Source organism: Manihot esculenta, chromosome 14 (genome assembly GCF_001659605.2).
Source record: "Manihot esculenta cultivar AM560-2 chromosome 14, M.esculenta_v8, whole genome shotgun sequence".
NCBI lineage: Eukaryota > Viridiplantae > Streptophyta > Magnoliopsida > Malpighiales > Euphorbiaceae > Manihot > Manihot esculenta.
The window spans coordinates 28,064,266-28,077,302 of record NC_035174.2 but is presented as its reverse complement, the minus strand read 5'-3'; the positions used below and the strand labels follow the sequence as shown (position 1 = coordinate 28,077,302).

Below are 13,037 nucleotides of genomic sequence, written 5' to 3'. Positions count from 1 at the left end.
ATAGAATTTTGACATTTTTTAAATTGCACTCTTTATCACCAATTATTATTTTAATACAAATTGAACCACCATATACTAAATTAAAAAATAAATAAAATCATATATTATAAAAAATAATTTTTTATAATCTTTTTTTTAACCTCTTCAATTGAAATACTGAAAATTACCATTAAAATTATTATCGAATGATATATTAAAGTTTAAATTTGACAACATTTAAAATAATTTTTTGCGAATTGAAGGAATAAAGCAATTAGGATTTTCATTTGGTTTTTATTTTAGGGATGAAGAAGTCATAAAATTCTGCAGAAAACACCTCAAAAAGTTCAATCTCTAGCAGAGAAGAAGAAGAAGAGGTGAAGAGCAGCCAGATGAAGAAAGGATTATCAAAATATTATAAGAAGCCAAGACAGTCAAGGATTTGGAAAAACCACTAGACTTCTGATTACATTTTGGATTACTTGATTTGCCTTTGTCTTTCTGGTTTTTGCAATTATATCCATTTTTTTTAATTTTAATTATTTTATAATTCTAATTCTAACTAATAGTTAAAAGCATTATTTTTTAAAAAAATTATAAAATTCCCATATAAATATTAGTTAGAATTGAAAAAAAAAGGTTTAAATACATTAATCTAATATTTTATCTTAATTAGCTAACATTCAATAAAAGTATGTAAATGAAAGAAAAAAAAAGAAATTGAATTCATTTTTTGTATTATTTGTTACATTATTTTATTTAAAATATCATTATCAAATAAATATTTTAACAAGATAAAATATTTAAATTACTTGTAATTGTAATAATGATAGCTTATAATAATTATAATATTAAAATAATAATAATATTTAATAAAATAAAATAACATTGAAATTAAGATTAATTAATAATATTTCTTGTAATATTTAAAAATTTATGAATTACTAAATTTAGTTAATATTTGAATGTTTATTTATTATTATTATTAATAAAAAGAGTAGTAAAATCAATTCTATTTAAAAAAATAAAAACATAACAATTTTATATTTAATAATTAAAATTAACTATATATATGTATATGATGTTATTAGTGTAAATATAATATTATTAATGAGATATTTAAAATCTATTAAATTTTAATTAAAAAATGAAATTAAGAAATAAGAAAAAAATAATATTTTAATTGAATTAATCTTTTATAATAAAGCAGTATGATTGAGTTAGAACTAACTATTTCTTATCTCTTGTTCTTCTAGATGCTACGGATCGATGGAAGGAAGATGGTGCAACGGGCCTTCTTTTCGGGGCTTTTTACTTATTTAAGATTAAAAAAAAAGAAATTTTGAAATCCTGATTCAAAAAAAATATATTTTTGGATTAAAATAAAAGTGTTTTTAAGTGGGATAAAATTTACCGCACTTTAAAAAAAATAAAAATATTTCTTTTAAATAAATTAAAAAATAAAATTTTACTGCACTAAAATCACCCTCTACCGCATATTAAAAGCACGTAGGCAGTACCGCCTTTTGATGTGCAGTAGAAACAGCCTACCACGTGCGGTAGGGCAGTAATGCCACAATTAATTTAAATTGTATTTATTTAATTTTTATATTTTATTATATTAATTTAATTATATATTAAATTTATATAATTATAGTTAAAAAATTATATTAATATTAATTATTTTAATTTATAATATAATATTATATTTATCATATATATTAATTTATATAATTAATTTAATTATGTATTAAATTTATATAAATATAATTATAAAAATTATATTAATATTATTATAATATTAATTATTTTAATTTATTTAGAATATAACATTTTATTTTTTATATTTATTTTTTTATTTTGTTATTTTTATTAGAATTAATTTATAAATAATTAATATAAATATTTATGAGTTATAGAAACTATAAAAAATTAAATAAATAAATATATGTAAATAATTATTAATTGTGAGATGCAATAAAAATAAAGTAATATATATATGAGTGATAAAGTAAAAAATAATGCTAAGGTAAAAAAATAATGCTAAAGATGTAAATGTCCTCTCGTAGCACATGGACGTCCCCTTTTTTCATGTAGACGTCTAGTTCTATATGGCTGGCGGTCATTGCTTGTACCCTCAACTTCAGCAGCCACATGATCAATATTTGTGGAGGTCATAGAAATATTAAAATCAGGAGTCACCGACCTCATATCTTGTGTTGTAGTATAATGTTATGATAAAAAGATATCATCAGATGCAAAAGTAGAGTAGTGTTGGCCCGATCTGTACTATACAAAATTGTCAGAGAATAGTTGTGTTCCTATAATAGATGATGGATTATCCCCATAATATCGAGCTGAAAATGCATTAACGGAGCTGGCATGTGGACAAAAGTATCAAAAGTACTACCTACCAAGGTCTGCATTTGAAATGGATGATATTGAATACCAACACATTGGAATGACCACTCCGTCGGGTTATATAAGGTGATGGCATATAACTACCATGGGTCCACATAGTATAATCCGGTCCACTGTCTTGTGGAACACTAGGTCCTGCTGATTACTGTCCAACCTCACTAAATGGTCAATGAGTATGGAATGAAACAGGTGCCGGAATTATGATATTTGTCGGGATAGCGGTATGTGTATCAACATCAGCTTATTGGTGTGAGTTATGTCTACGCCTAGATCTCCTCGACGGGTCAACAGGCTCTTCAGGGTCATTTGGCATAGGTTGTATCTGAAGAGCAGACTATGGTGTAGGTATATCAGTAATTCGTTTCTCTTCCTCTATGGCATAAAACATAACTGTTATTTATTTTTCAATAAGATTGTATCTCGGATTAGGAAATTGTCAATTTATCAAATCAATATTATCGATAGCGTCATCATGTTGGCATTATATAATTAAACAATGATATTTTAAATAAGTATAAACATATGAAAATTTATTGAATAATAAAATATTACCACTGTGCCACTAGCTGCACCACGATACGATATCATCGACAAAAAACTCTTCTATACCATTCCAGGTACTCTGAATGATAATGAAGTTATCTATCTAATGATGTTGCTTCAACCAACCTCTGTCATTTATCTTTTTATATGATAATTTAACGCGCATGAACTGTAATCCAATTACAATCAGATGACCGTAGAGATGTATTGTGAAGATTAACTGGCTGGCATGGTAGATTTGATATTGATTGTTGCATGCCGAATTGACGCAACACTTTATCTAGTTGATGTTATAAGCAAATCAAGGGAATCACTGCTCTCCAAATATCACGTCATTGCATACAATACAATGGTAATGATGCAAAGAGTTTATCGGAATATAACTCACATACTATTTGAAAAAAATAGATTTATTATAATAACATAAAAATATCATACTAATCAAAGTGCATAAAATATTATATATAATACCTCTGGATAGCCCATTCTGTCAAATTTATAGCGTATCTCTATCAAAACATGTGTCACGACTTGAGTGATACGTCGTACATTACTCCACCTGAAATTATTATAAAAAAAACCTCTAGAATTTAATGTGAATGCATCATATGCAAAACATAATAATATCATAATAAACATAAAATACTAACCGACTTCCAAGTGGGACATCGTTATATGAATCTCGTATATTGATAGATGGTATTATTGAAATAAATCGGTCTCATGTCCATATCTGGAGGATTGCCCTACACCTAATTGAGACACTCTCAGATCAGTGGCCCGACAAAGTTATCTATATAATCAAGTAAGGCAAGCTGAACTCCAACTATATATGCCGGCTCTATGTAAATTAGCAATAAGAGGCAGAAACATTAGGCCAACCCTAATATGATTCCTATCAGTGAAAAATGAACTCCTTATAATTCGCAAAATATAAGCACATGCATATTTTTGGACCACTTCTTCATCAGCATCATTTGATAGCTCATTAAAAATTTTTACTAACCAAGTTAATGGCAAAGAGTTACCATATATTTTATTAGCGGAAGGTACAAGACCCAACAGATCTTAACAATACATCATCCAATTTATAGCAGAGTTACCTACAACAACATCTCCATCTATAGACAGACCCGAAATAACACCTACGTTCTGGGGAGTAATTATACACTCTCCACTGGTCATAAATGTGTGTATTTTTGGACATCATCTCTCAACCAATACTGTAATTAAATAATGATCTAGTGAAAAAAAACTTAATCTGACATCACCGTAAAATTCAAAAATTCTGAGATATGCCTCAATATGGGGGTAGAAATCCTATTTCAAAATATTCGCAGATCGCCTACAATATAGTGGCTCATTTGTAATTTCCACATTCTAAACTAACTGCAATCTATGAGACTGTTGTTGTGTCGATAAAAACTGATCATGAGGGCCAGACTCGTGTAATCACGGTAATTTTGTCTCTTCATCATATCTATAAAATAAAATATGAATAAATAAGTCATAAATCCATAATAATTATCATTAATAAAGTATTGTATACCATTTGTAAATTGTAATGAAAAGAATTGACAAACATTTTTAAAATTTAATTTTATCATTAAAAATAAATAATTATCATCATTAAAAATAAATAAAAATAAATAAATTTTATCCATAATAATTATCATTAAAAATAAATAAAAATAAATAAATTTTTAAAATTTAATTTTATCATCGATAACTCTCATTCTTCTTCTTTTTTCTCAATAACCTAATTTCTTTTTTTTTTTCTCAACAACTCAATTTTTAAAAATCAATTTTTTTACTTCTTTGTTCTTCTTTCTAGATAATTTAATTTTTTATTTCTTTTTATTTTTTTCCATAATTCAATTTTTAAATTTCAATTTTTTTATAAAATTGAAAAAAAGAAAAAAATAGAATAATTTAATATTTTAATATATTTTAAACAATAAAAATAAACGAAATTAAATAAAATAACTATTTTATTATTAAAAAAAATATATATATATATATATTTTAATATGTTTTTAAAAATAAAAAAAATTTAATTTATTAATAATAATAATATCTAAATACTAAATAATAAAATTTTCAAAATATAAATCCAAGTTTCCCAATACAAATCCTCTATTATACGCCTGAAGATCTGAAAATCAATAAGAATAAAATAAAAATATATCTTTAATTTAAAGCAGTAGATTTATTTGCTTAAAAAATTAAAATAATTTTTTTTACATAGATTTATTTGTCTCATAAGATTATCATGAAAAGCGGATGGTGGAGTGGAAGTAGACCAATCACTAATCAACTTTGCTTTTCTCAATGTGTCTTTTCTGTCCGTTAGCCAGCTCCACATTTTGATGTCCTTTTTTGAACTCCTAAATAATTAAATTAAATATATTCCAATAAATTAATAATAATATTTAATAAAAAACATTAACGCAGATTTCTCTCTATAATGTTTTTTACCTGATATTTTTTTTTCTTTTTTTTAATTTAACTATATCTTTTTTTTCATAAAAAAATAACATGTATCAATTAATTATCAATAAAAAGGGGAAATATTATTGTTCTATGAAGCGTTTCAGATATATTCTGATCGTCACTTATAATTTTTATATGGTAGAACATATAATCAAATCAATTTTCAGAATATACAGACTTTTTAATAGATTTATGATATTTTTTGGAGTGATATTTATTATGAATAATTTTTTAATAATATTGATTTTCTTTCTTTTCAACAGAATAATGATACTACAGTTTTCCTTCCTCTAAATAGATTGCCTCTAACTACATTCCTGCAAATATTAATTTAATAGGTAACGGTGAAGCGGCTCATCCCATCAAAGATCGGAATAGCCGAAAGCAATAATTGTTCTGTATTGGAACTGTCGAGAACTCGACAAACCTCGGACAATTAATATATTGAAGAGTTTGGTTACTAATTACAAGTCGGACCTTTTATTTTTTATAGAAACAAAAATTTTAGCTCTTTGTCATTGTTTGCAATTTACGATGGAATTTTTGTCTTTTAATAGCCTCATTTTTGTGAATTGTTTGCAAAAATTTTAGCTCTCCGTCACTATTTCCATATTTAGATATTTCTAAATTGGGTTGAATTTTAAATAATTATAAATTTTTGTTAGATCTTGAAACTGATATTTATGTTAAATGGTTTATCGTCGTACCACTTTAACTGCTCATAATTTGATTAGAAAATTTATTTGGTATGATCGTCTCTATTTGGGATGATATCTCTCTTTATTTAATAGAATTTTATTAATATAATCCGTAGTTTTACTTAAAAAAATATTTTTGTATAATTAATTCTAATTTTATTTTATTAGGAATTGAAGGTTTTTATATAATAATTTATTAAAATAACAGTATTATTTTTAAAACACAAGTATAAATAATTATAATTTAAATATTTTCCTTTTATTAATTATTGCATAAATATCATTAATTTCTATTTAATTATTATTTAAACCTTTGAAATTAAATAAAATTATTAAATGAAAAATATAGTATTTCTTTTTTTTTTTTTTTTTTTTTGCATTAAGTCAATTACATAATTATATTCCCTTTGGCTTATTTCTGTGTGTGGTCCACCACAAGGCATGGTATCTCCATTGACGGTGGAATTTTTTATTTGTTTTCTTTTTATTTTTCTGAAACTGGTGGCTGGCAGGGAAGCAACACAAAATCAACTCTACCAAAAAAACTTAAGAAGCTCAATCTTTTGATATGTTGATTTAATCTAAAGAATGAATATTTTAATTTCTTATTTTTTGAATTAAATTGAAGTTAAATTAAAATTTTATAGTTAAATAAAAAATTTAAGAAGTGAAACGTTCATGCTCAGTTGCTCACGCCGAAAGTCTCAAGTAAAGTCTAGGTTGCAGTCTTTGTCTTTCGTAAGCATTGACATTGTGTATTTTCATAGCGAATCAATTTAACCGTTTCAATCCCTTATTTGAGATGCAGCATTGCAGGTTTTAGGTTGAATTGGTGGGTTGAACCAAACTAGGTTTCTGCTCATTGCCACCCTTGGAGTTACATTGTTGAGCCTAGTTTAGCGTTGTGTTTATAGTTTGATGAGTTTGAGTCTTGTAATTTGGTTTCTATTAATTGATGTAATTTTCTTCTAAAATAAATAAATAAATAATAATTTTAATTTAATTGTGGTCCTCTGGTGGTGGGAAAATCTGTAGAAGAAATTGGATGGACATAGGCATGTGAAGGGTTGGTTTTGGTTTTGGTGGAAATGCAGAGGGCACAGCAGAGACAAGCTTTCCTCCACTCATCTCTCTGACATCTTTGGTATTAGTGCAATTTTTCCTTCCGTCACTTACCACTTATTTCCTCTCCATTGCCTCTAAATATTATAGGCTTTGCCACCCTCCCCTTCATCAAGTTGTAAAACCAATTCATCTGGTGTTTTTTTTATTTTGTAAGTCCATATTGGAAGAAATATAATACGAATGGGATCAATGTGAAAAAAAAAAGAAAAGAAAAGTTTAATTTTATAAATAATAATGAGTGAAATTATTTATTCTAAAAATAGTCATAATTATCAATAAATAATTTTTATTATTTATAAACATTAAATAAATAGTTAACAATAACTCATGTAGTCAACGACTGGCACCAAGGTTCCTGCTTACAGACTATAAAGAGTAGCTTCCTTCAAATAAACTAAAAATGTCATCTCCTCTTTACCTTAAAAAATACTTAATTCCTTGCATAATTTTATCATCTTTTTATTTTAAATGTTTCAAAAAATTTTTACAATATAATTAATATATAAATAAATTATTATAATCTTATTTTATTTTCAACGTAATACTCTTATTAATTATTTATTTTTTTTCAAATGACCATTTAAATTACCTTTTATATTTAATTCTTAATAATAATTTTATTATTTTAATAAAATTTAATGTCCCCTTTTATGTTAACCCCACTTCTCTTATACGTATGAGGAGGCCCAGCCCAATCAATCAGATGGGACCACATTTAACCCCACTTCTCTTTTTTTTTTTTTAACTGCACTTAAACTTACCAACTTATTTACCCTAACCCTTTCTCTTCTCTTCTATAAAAATCCCTGCCTTTGTTAGCTATCAAAACAGAGAGATAGGGACAGAGAAGCAACTCTTTCTTCTCTGTTTTCCATTACCTACATTTTCTGGTCTTCATTAACTAGTCTCTCACTTCCCAGCTCCTTAGCAAGCCATGGCCATAGTGCTCAGATCTCTGCTCAGGCTCTTCCTCTCCATCCTCATTCTCTCCTACATTACAGGTACCAACTTCTCTTCACTCCAAGATCTAAAACTACCATGCTTTTTAAGCTGGATTTTAAACTTTTTGTTGATTTTAAACTTCTGGGTTTTGATTTTCTCTACTGGTTGATCTTGAATCTTGAAGAGCTTTCTACATTTTTCTGTTTTTTTCAGAGGTTTCTTCAACAACCATAACACTATACAACAAGTGTACCCACCCAGTATGGCCAGGGATTCAACCAAGCGCAGGGAAGCCTGTCTTAGCTCGCGGTGGCTTCAAGCTCTTGCCCAACAAGGCCTACTCCCTCAACCTCCCACCTCTCTGGTCCGGCCGCTTCTGGGGTCGTCACGGCTGCATATTCGACGCCTCTGGCCGTGGTCACTGTGCTACAGGAGATTGTGGTGGTGCCCTTTACTGCAACGGTCTCGGAGGCGCTCCTCCAGCTACATTAGCAGAAATAACCCTGGGAAATGACCAAGATTTCTACGATGTGAGCCTCGTAGATGGCTACAATCTTGCAATTTCCATAACCCCATTTCGAGGATCAGGTAAATGCAGCTATGCAGGATGTGTTAGCGACCTGAACCTGATGTGCCCAGTTGGGTTACAGGTGAGGGCAAGGGACAACAGAAGAGTTGTAGCTTGCAAGAGTGCTTGTTTTGCTTTCAATTCCCCGAGGTATTGCTGCACAGGGAGCTTTGGAAATCCTCAATCTTGCAAGCCAACTGCATACTCTAGGATTTTCAAGGCAGCTTGTCCAAAAGCTTACTCTTATGCCTATGATGATCCAACAAGCATAGCAACCTGCACTCGTGGGAGCTATTTGGTGACTTTCTGCCCTCACCATCGCTGATTAAGCATGATTAAGAGTTAATTAGATTTTGATTTAAGAGTTAATGGTGTGGTTTTTAATTAATTAGCTGTGTTTTCCCCTGCAGTTCAGTGCACTGTTGTTGTTATAGAGATTAGTGTGAGATTATACATATGGTAGCTTGATTAATACAATATGGTATGATATGATGATTATGGATGTTTTCTTTCTCCGTTAAATGCATTATCAATTTACACTAAAAAAATCAATTGGGACTTAATTTTTATAATAATTATTTAACTTATAAACTTTGGAAAATATAATTATTAATCTTATAAATTATAATTATTACAAAGTTTATGTAGAAATGATAAATTTTTTTTTACTAAAAAGCTAAATTTTGCCTTAAATCATATAATTGGTAAATTATTTTTTTTTAAATTATCATTTAAAGTTAAATAAATTTATTATTTATCAAAATTTTGAAATATAAATTACGCTTTTCTTAGTGTAATTTTATAATAAAACTCTATTTATTTATTTAACATTATTCATCATAATTTTTTTTAGTTTATTTTCATGACCAGTTTGGGGCTATGCGCCTTTGTAGATAATTTTAAGATAAATTTAAATTAAAAATAAAATTTAATAATTTTACTGCAAATTCTTGTCTTTTTTTGAAATTAGATAATTATTTTTCTTGAATGAATTAATTTAATTACTTGGCAGCTTTTCCGAATTGAAAAATGGATTGCCAGTTTCTTTATGTGCTTTGGAAGTGGGAATATGCCACAGTTGGATGTGACTGATGTGCACGTGATCATCAGAAATCCTGAATCTGTGTCTTGTCCTTTGAACCCATTAATTCAAAAAAAATTGAAATTTGCTGGATTGAACTTTTTACTTTTTATAAAGACAATTAGTATTTTTTATACATTTAAAATTTAAAATAAAAAAATTACAATATAATTTTTATAATATTAAAAAATTTACTAATTAATTTTTTAATTTAAAAAATATATTAAAATATTTTTAATATTTTAAAAATTCTAATAATTAATTTTTATATTAATTTTAATTATTAAATATTATAAAAAAATTTAAAATGTTTTTTATGTGAAAAATTAATTAATAATTTTTTAAGATTATAAAAATTAAATAATAAAATATTTAATAATAAAATTAATGAAGCATAGTGAATAGTAGACTTTTAGAACATCAATAATGTTTTAATAATTTTTTAAACTTAAAAAATTAACTAGTGAATTTTTTTATAAAAATTAAATAGTATTTTTTAAAAAAAATTAATTATTTAATTTATATATTATAAGAAAAATTAATTTATATTTATATTTTAAAAAATATATTAAAATATTTTTAATATTTTAAAATTTTTAATAATCAGTACATTTATTAATTTTAATATTTTTTTATTATAAAATAAATATTACTTTTCTATTTTATAATTTCTATCCATCTTTATTTTTTTATTATTTCAAATTTATTATTCATTTTTTTACATTATATAACATATTAATTTATTATTATAATTTTATTTTATTTTATTTTATTTTTAAATTTTTTTAAAATCTCTTAATATTTAATAAATTTTAATATTCTAAAATGAGTATAATTAGAAAATAATTAAAAAATTATCTTTCTTAATATGTGTACAACATAGAGTTGATAAAAATTACGAGACCAAAGAAATATAAAAAAAGTTTAAAATGTCCTAGATAAACACAGATAGACTAACTAAATATATTTTTTAAAAGTATGCGAATTTAATTAATAAATTTTTTAAAATTATAGAGATTATATGATAAAATAATTAATGATTAAAATTAATAAAGAAACTATTTTTTTTTTAAAGTAACACTATTAATTGTGTTAATAAAATTTTATCAAATAAATAAAGATATCTATCTCAAATAGATAAACGATTATATCTAATAAATTATCTAGCCAAAGTATGAGTCGTTAGGGTAGCATTACGACGAATCAATCTAATATAAATATCAATTCTAGAGTCTAATAAAGATTTACAATCATTTAAAATCAAACTCCTGCATAAGATAATTTGATAAAAATACTTTTCAAGTGCTTGTCTAAATCCCTAATTTGGTAAAAATGCTTCTCCATCTTTCTCATCTCTCGAGCATAAATCATTAAAATCTCCTGAATAAAGCCATGGAAGAGAGTTTATACGAGATAAAACTCTAATAAGGTTCCAAAAATGACGTTGTCGTTGCGATTCTGAAAACTCATAATAACTAGTAAACTTCTATTGAATATTACCTTTCGAAATAATCAAATCAATAAAATTAAAAAAAAAAACAACTAAAACAGACACATGACTCTTCCACATTAACAAAAAGTCTTTTTTCAATTATTGTCTATTGATTGAGAAACAACCATCAAAATGTAAAAAATTACGTAAAAATTTCATACGATAACTAAGAGCTTTTATTTCCATTGATTGGATTATATATGAGAAATACAGAAATTATAAATGACGATCGGAATATCTCTGGAGTTCTTAATAGGGACAACAATATATTCTTTTTCATCGATAATCAATTGATACAGATCATTTTTCATGTGGGAAAGGGGAAATAAAAAATTAGGTTTAAGAAAGAGGAAAAGGCGATAGTATTGAGTCAAAAAAACCAGCGAGGGAAACTTGAAATTTTATTTATAATAAAGAAACTAACTTATAAGCTTTTTAAAATATTAAAAATATTTTAATATATTTTATAAAGTTAAAAGACAATTTAATGAATGTAAAATTAGATTTTCTTAGTTTTATAAAAATTAAATAGTAATTTTTTGTTATATTTTAAGGTGAAGTTATTTATAAGCAAGTATAATTAAGTCTTGTATTTTTGCTTACTAGTTAAATGAGATCAATTTAATTCAGTATTTTTGTTCGATATATAATTAAATAATATCAATTTAATTTGTTTTGCCAATTAAATCTCTTAATTTGGTTTAAGGCGCACATAGATTTGACTTAATATAATATTTTTTATAATTTACAATATAAAAATTTTAGTATTTTAATTAATATAAAATATAAAAAATACATAAAAATAATAAATAATTTTAAAAATTAAAAAATAAAATTTATTAATAAAAAATAATATTTTATTATTAAAAAATATTATATTAAATTAAAAGTTATTTGACTTTTAAATAAAAATATAAAAACTTAATTGAAAAATAAATAAATTAGACTTATTTAATTTAGACTTAAATAAAAAAAATAATTAAAAAAATTATTACATAGTTTTGTGCATTTTCAAGAAAGATTATATACTTATAATTAATAAAAATAATCATGCACTTTCAAGCCGTTAGTAAAATTAGAATTTTTATCAATATTGTTAAATATTACTGATAAATTATAATTTATTTTTATTAGTTATATTTTAATTTTTATATTTTTAAATTTATTTTATTAAAATTTATTTGAATAATAAAATAATTTCTCAATTTAAATTTTATATTTTTACTTCATTAATAAATTAATTCTTAAATATTATAATTACTAATAAGTTTTTATAATTATAAATTAATTTCTTTATTTACTAAATTTTAATATTTTACATGTAAAAAATAATAAAATAAAAATGAGATAAAAGATTGATTTTTTTTATTTTAATTAATAAAAAAATATTTGAAGAAAAAGAAAAATTATCATAACTTTATATTATTTCAATTATTTTTTTATATATTAATGATTATAATTAGATATAATTTTAAAAGTAAGCATTTAATTGATTTCGTTCAAAATTAAATAGAATCAAATTAATTTTAATAATATATTTTAAAAATTAAATTAATCTGATTTTAATATTTTTTTAATAATGACCATTAAATAATATAAATAAAAAATATAGCAGACAACATAGTTTGTTTTACTATTGATTTTGATTTTTTTTTTTACATAAAATTAAACTAAACCGGTTAAATTAATATCTTT

General features: G+C 24.5%; 1 protein-coding gene across 1 annotated transcript; it reads left to right on the top strand.

Moving 5' to 3' along the window:
• Positions 1–8,067: 8,067 nt before the first annotated feature.
• Positions 8,068–9,265, top strand: LOC110631110 (thaumatin-like protein). The gene is made up of 2 exons (XM_021778826.2): positions 8,068–8,260; positions 8,415–9,265. Exons 1-2 carry the CDS (start codon positions 8,194–8,196, stop codon positions 9,092–9,094), a joined length of 747 nt encoding a protein of 248 aa, XP_021634518.1. The 5' UTR covers positions 8,068–8,193; the 3' UTR covers positions 9,095–9,265.
• The last annotated feature ends 3,772 nt before the right edge of the window (positions 9,266–13,037 follow it).

Excerpts from the sequence above, each read along its gene's own strand:
- LOC110631110 (XM_021778826.2), top strand. The coding sequence starts at position 8,194 with ATGGCCATAGTGCTCAGATCTCTGCTCAGGCTCTTCCTCTCCATCCTC. Across the intron at positions 8,261-8,414 it reads CATTCTCTCCTACATTACAG|AGGTTTCTTCAACAACCATA; the intron begins GTACCAACTTCT and ends TGTTTTTTTCAG.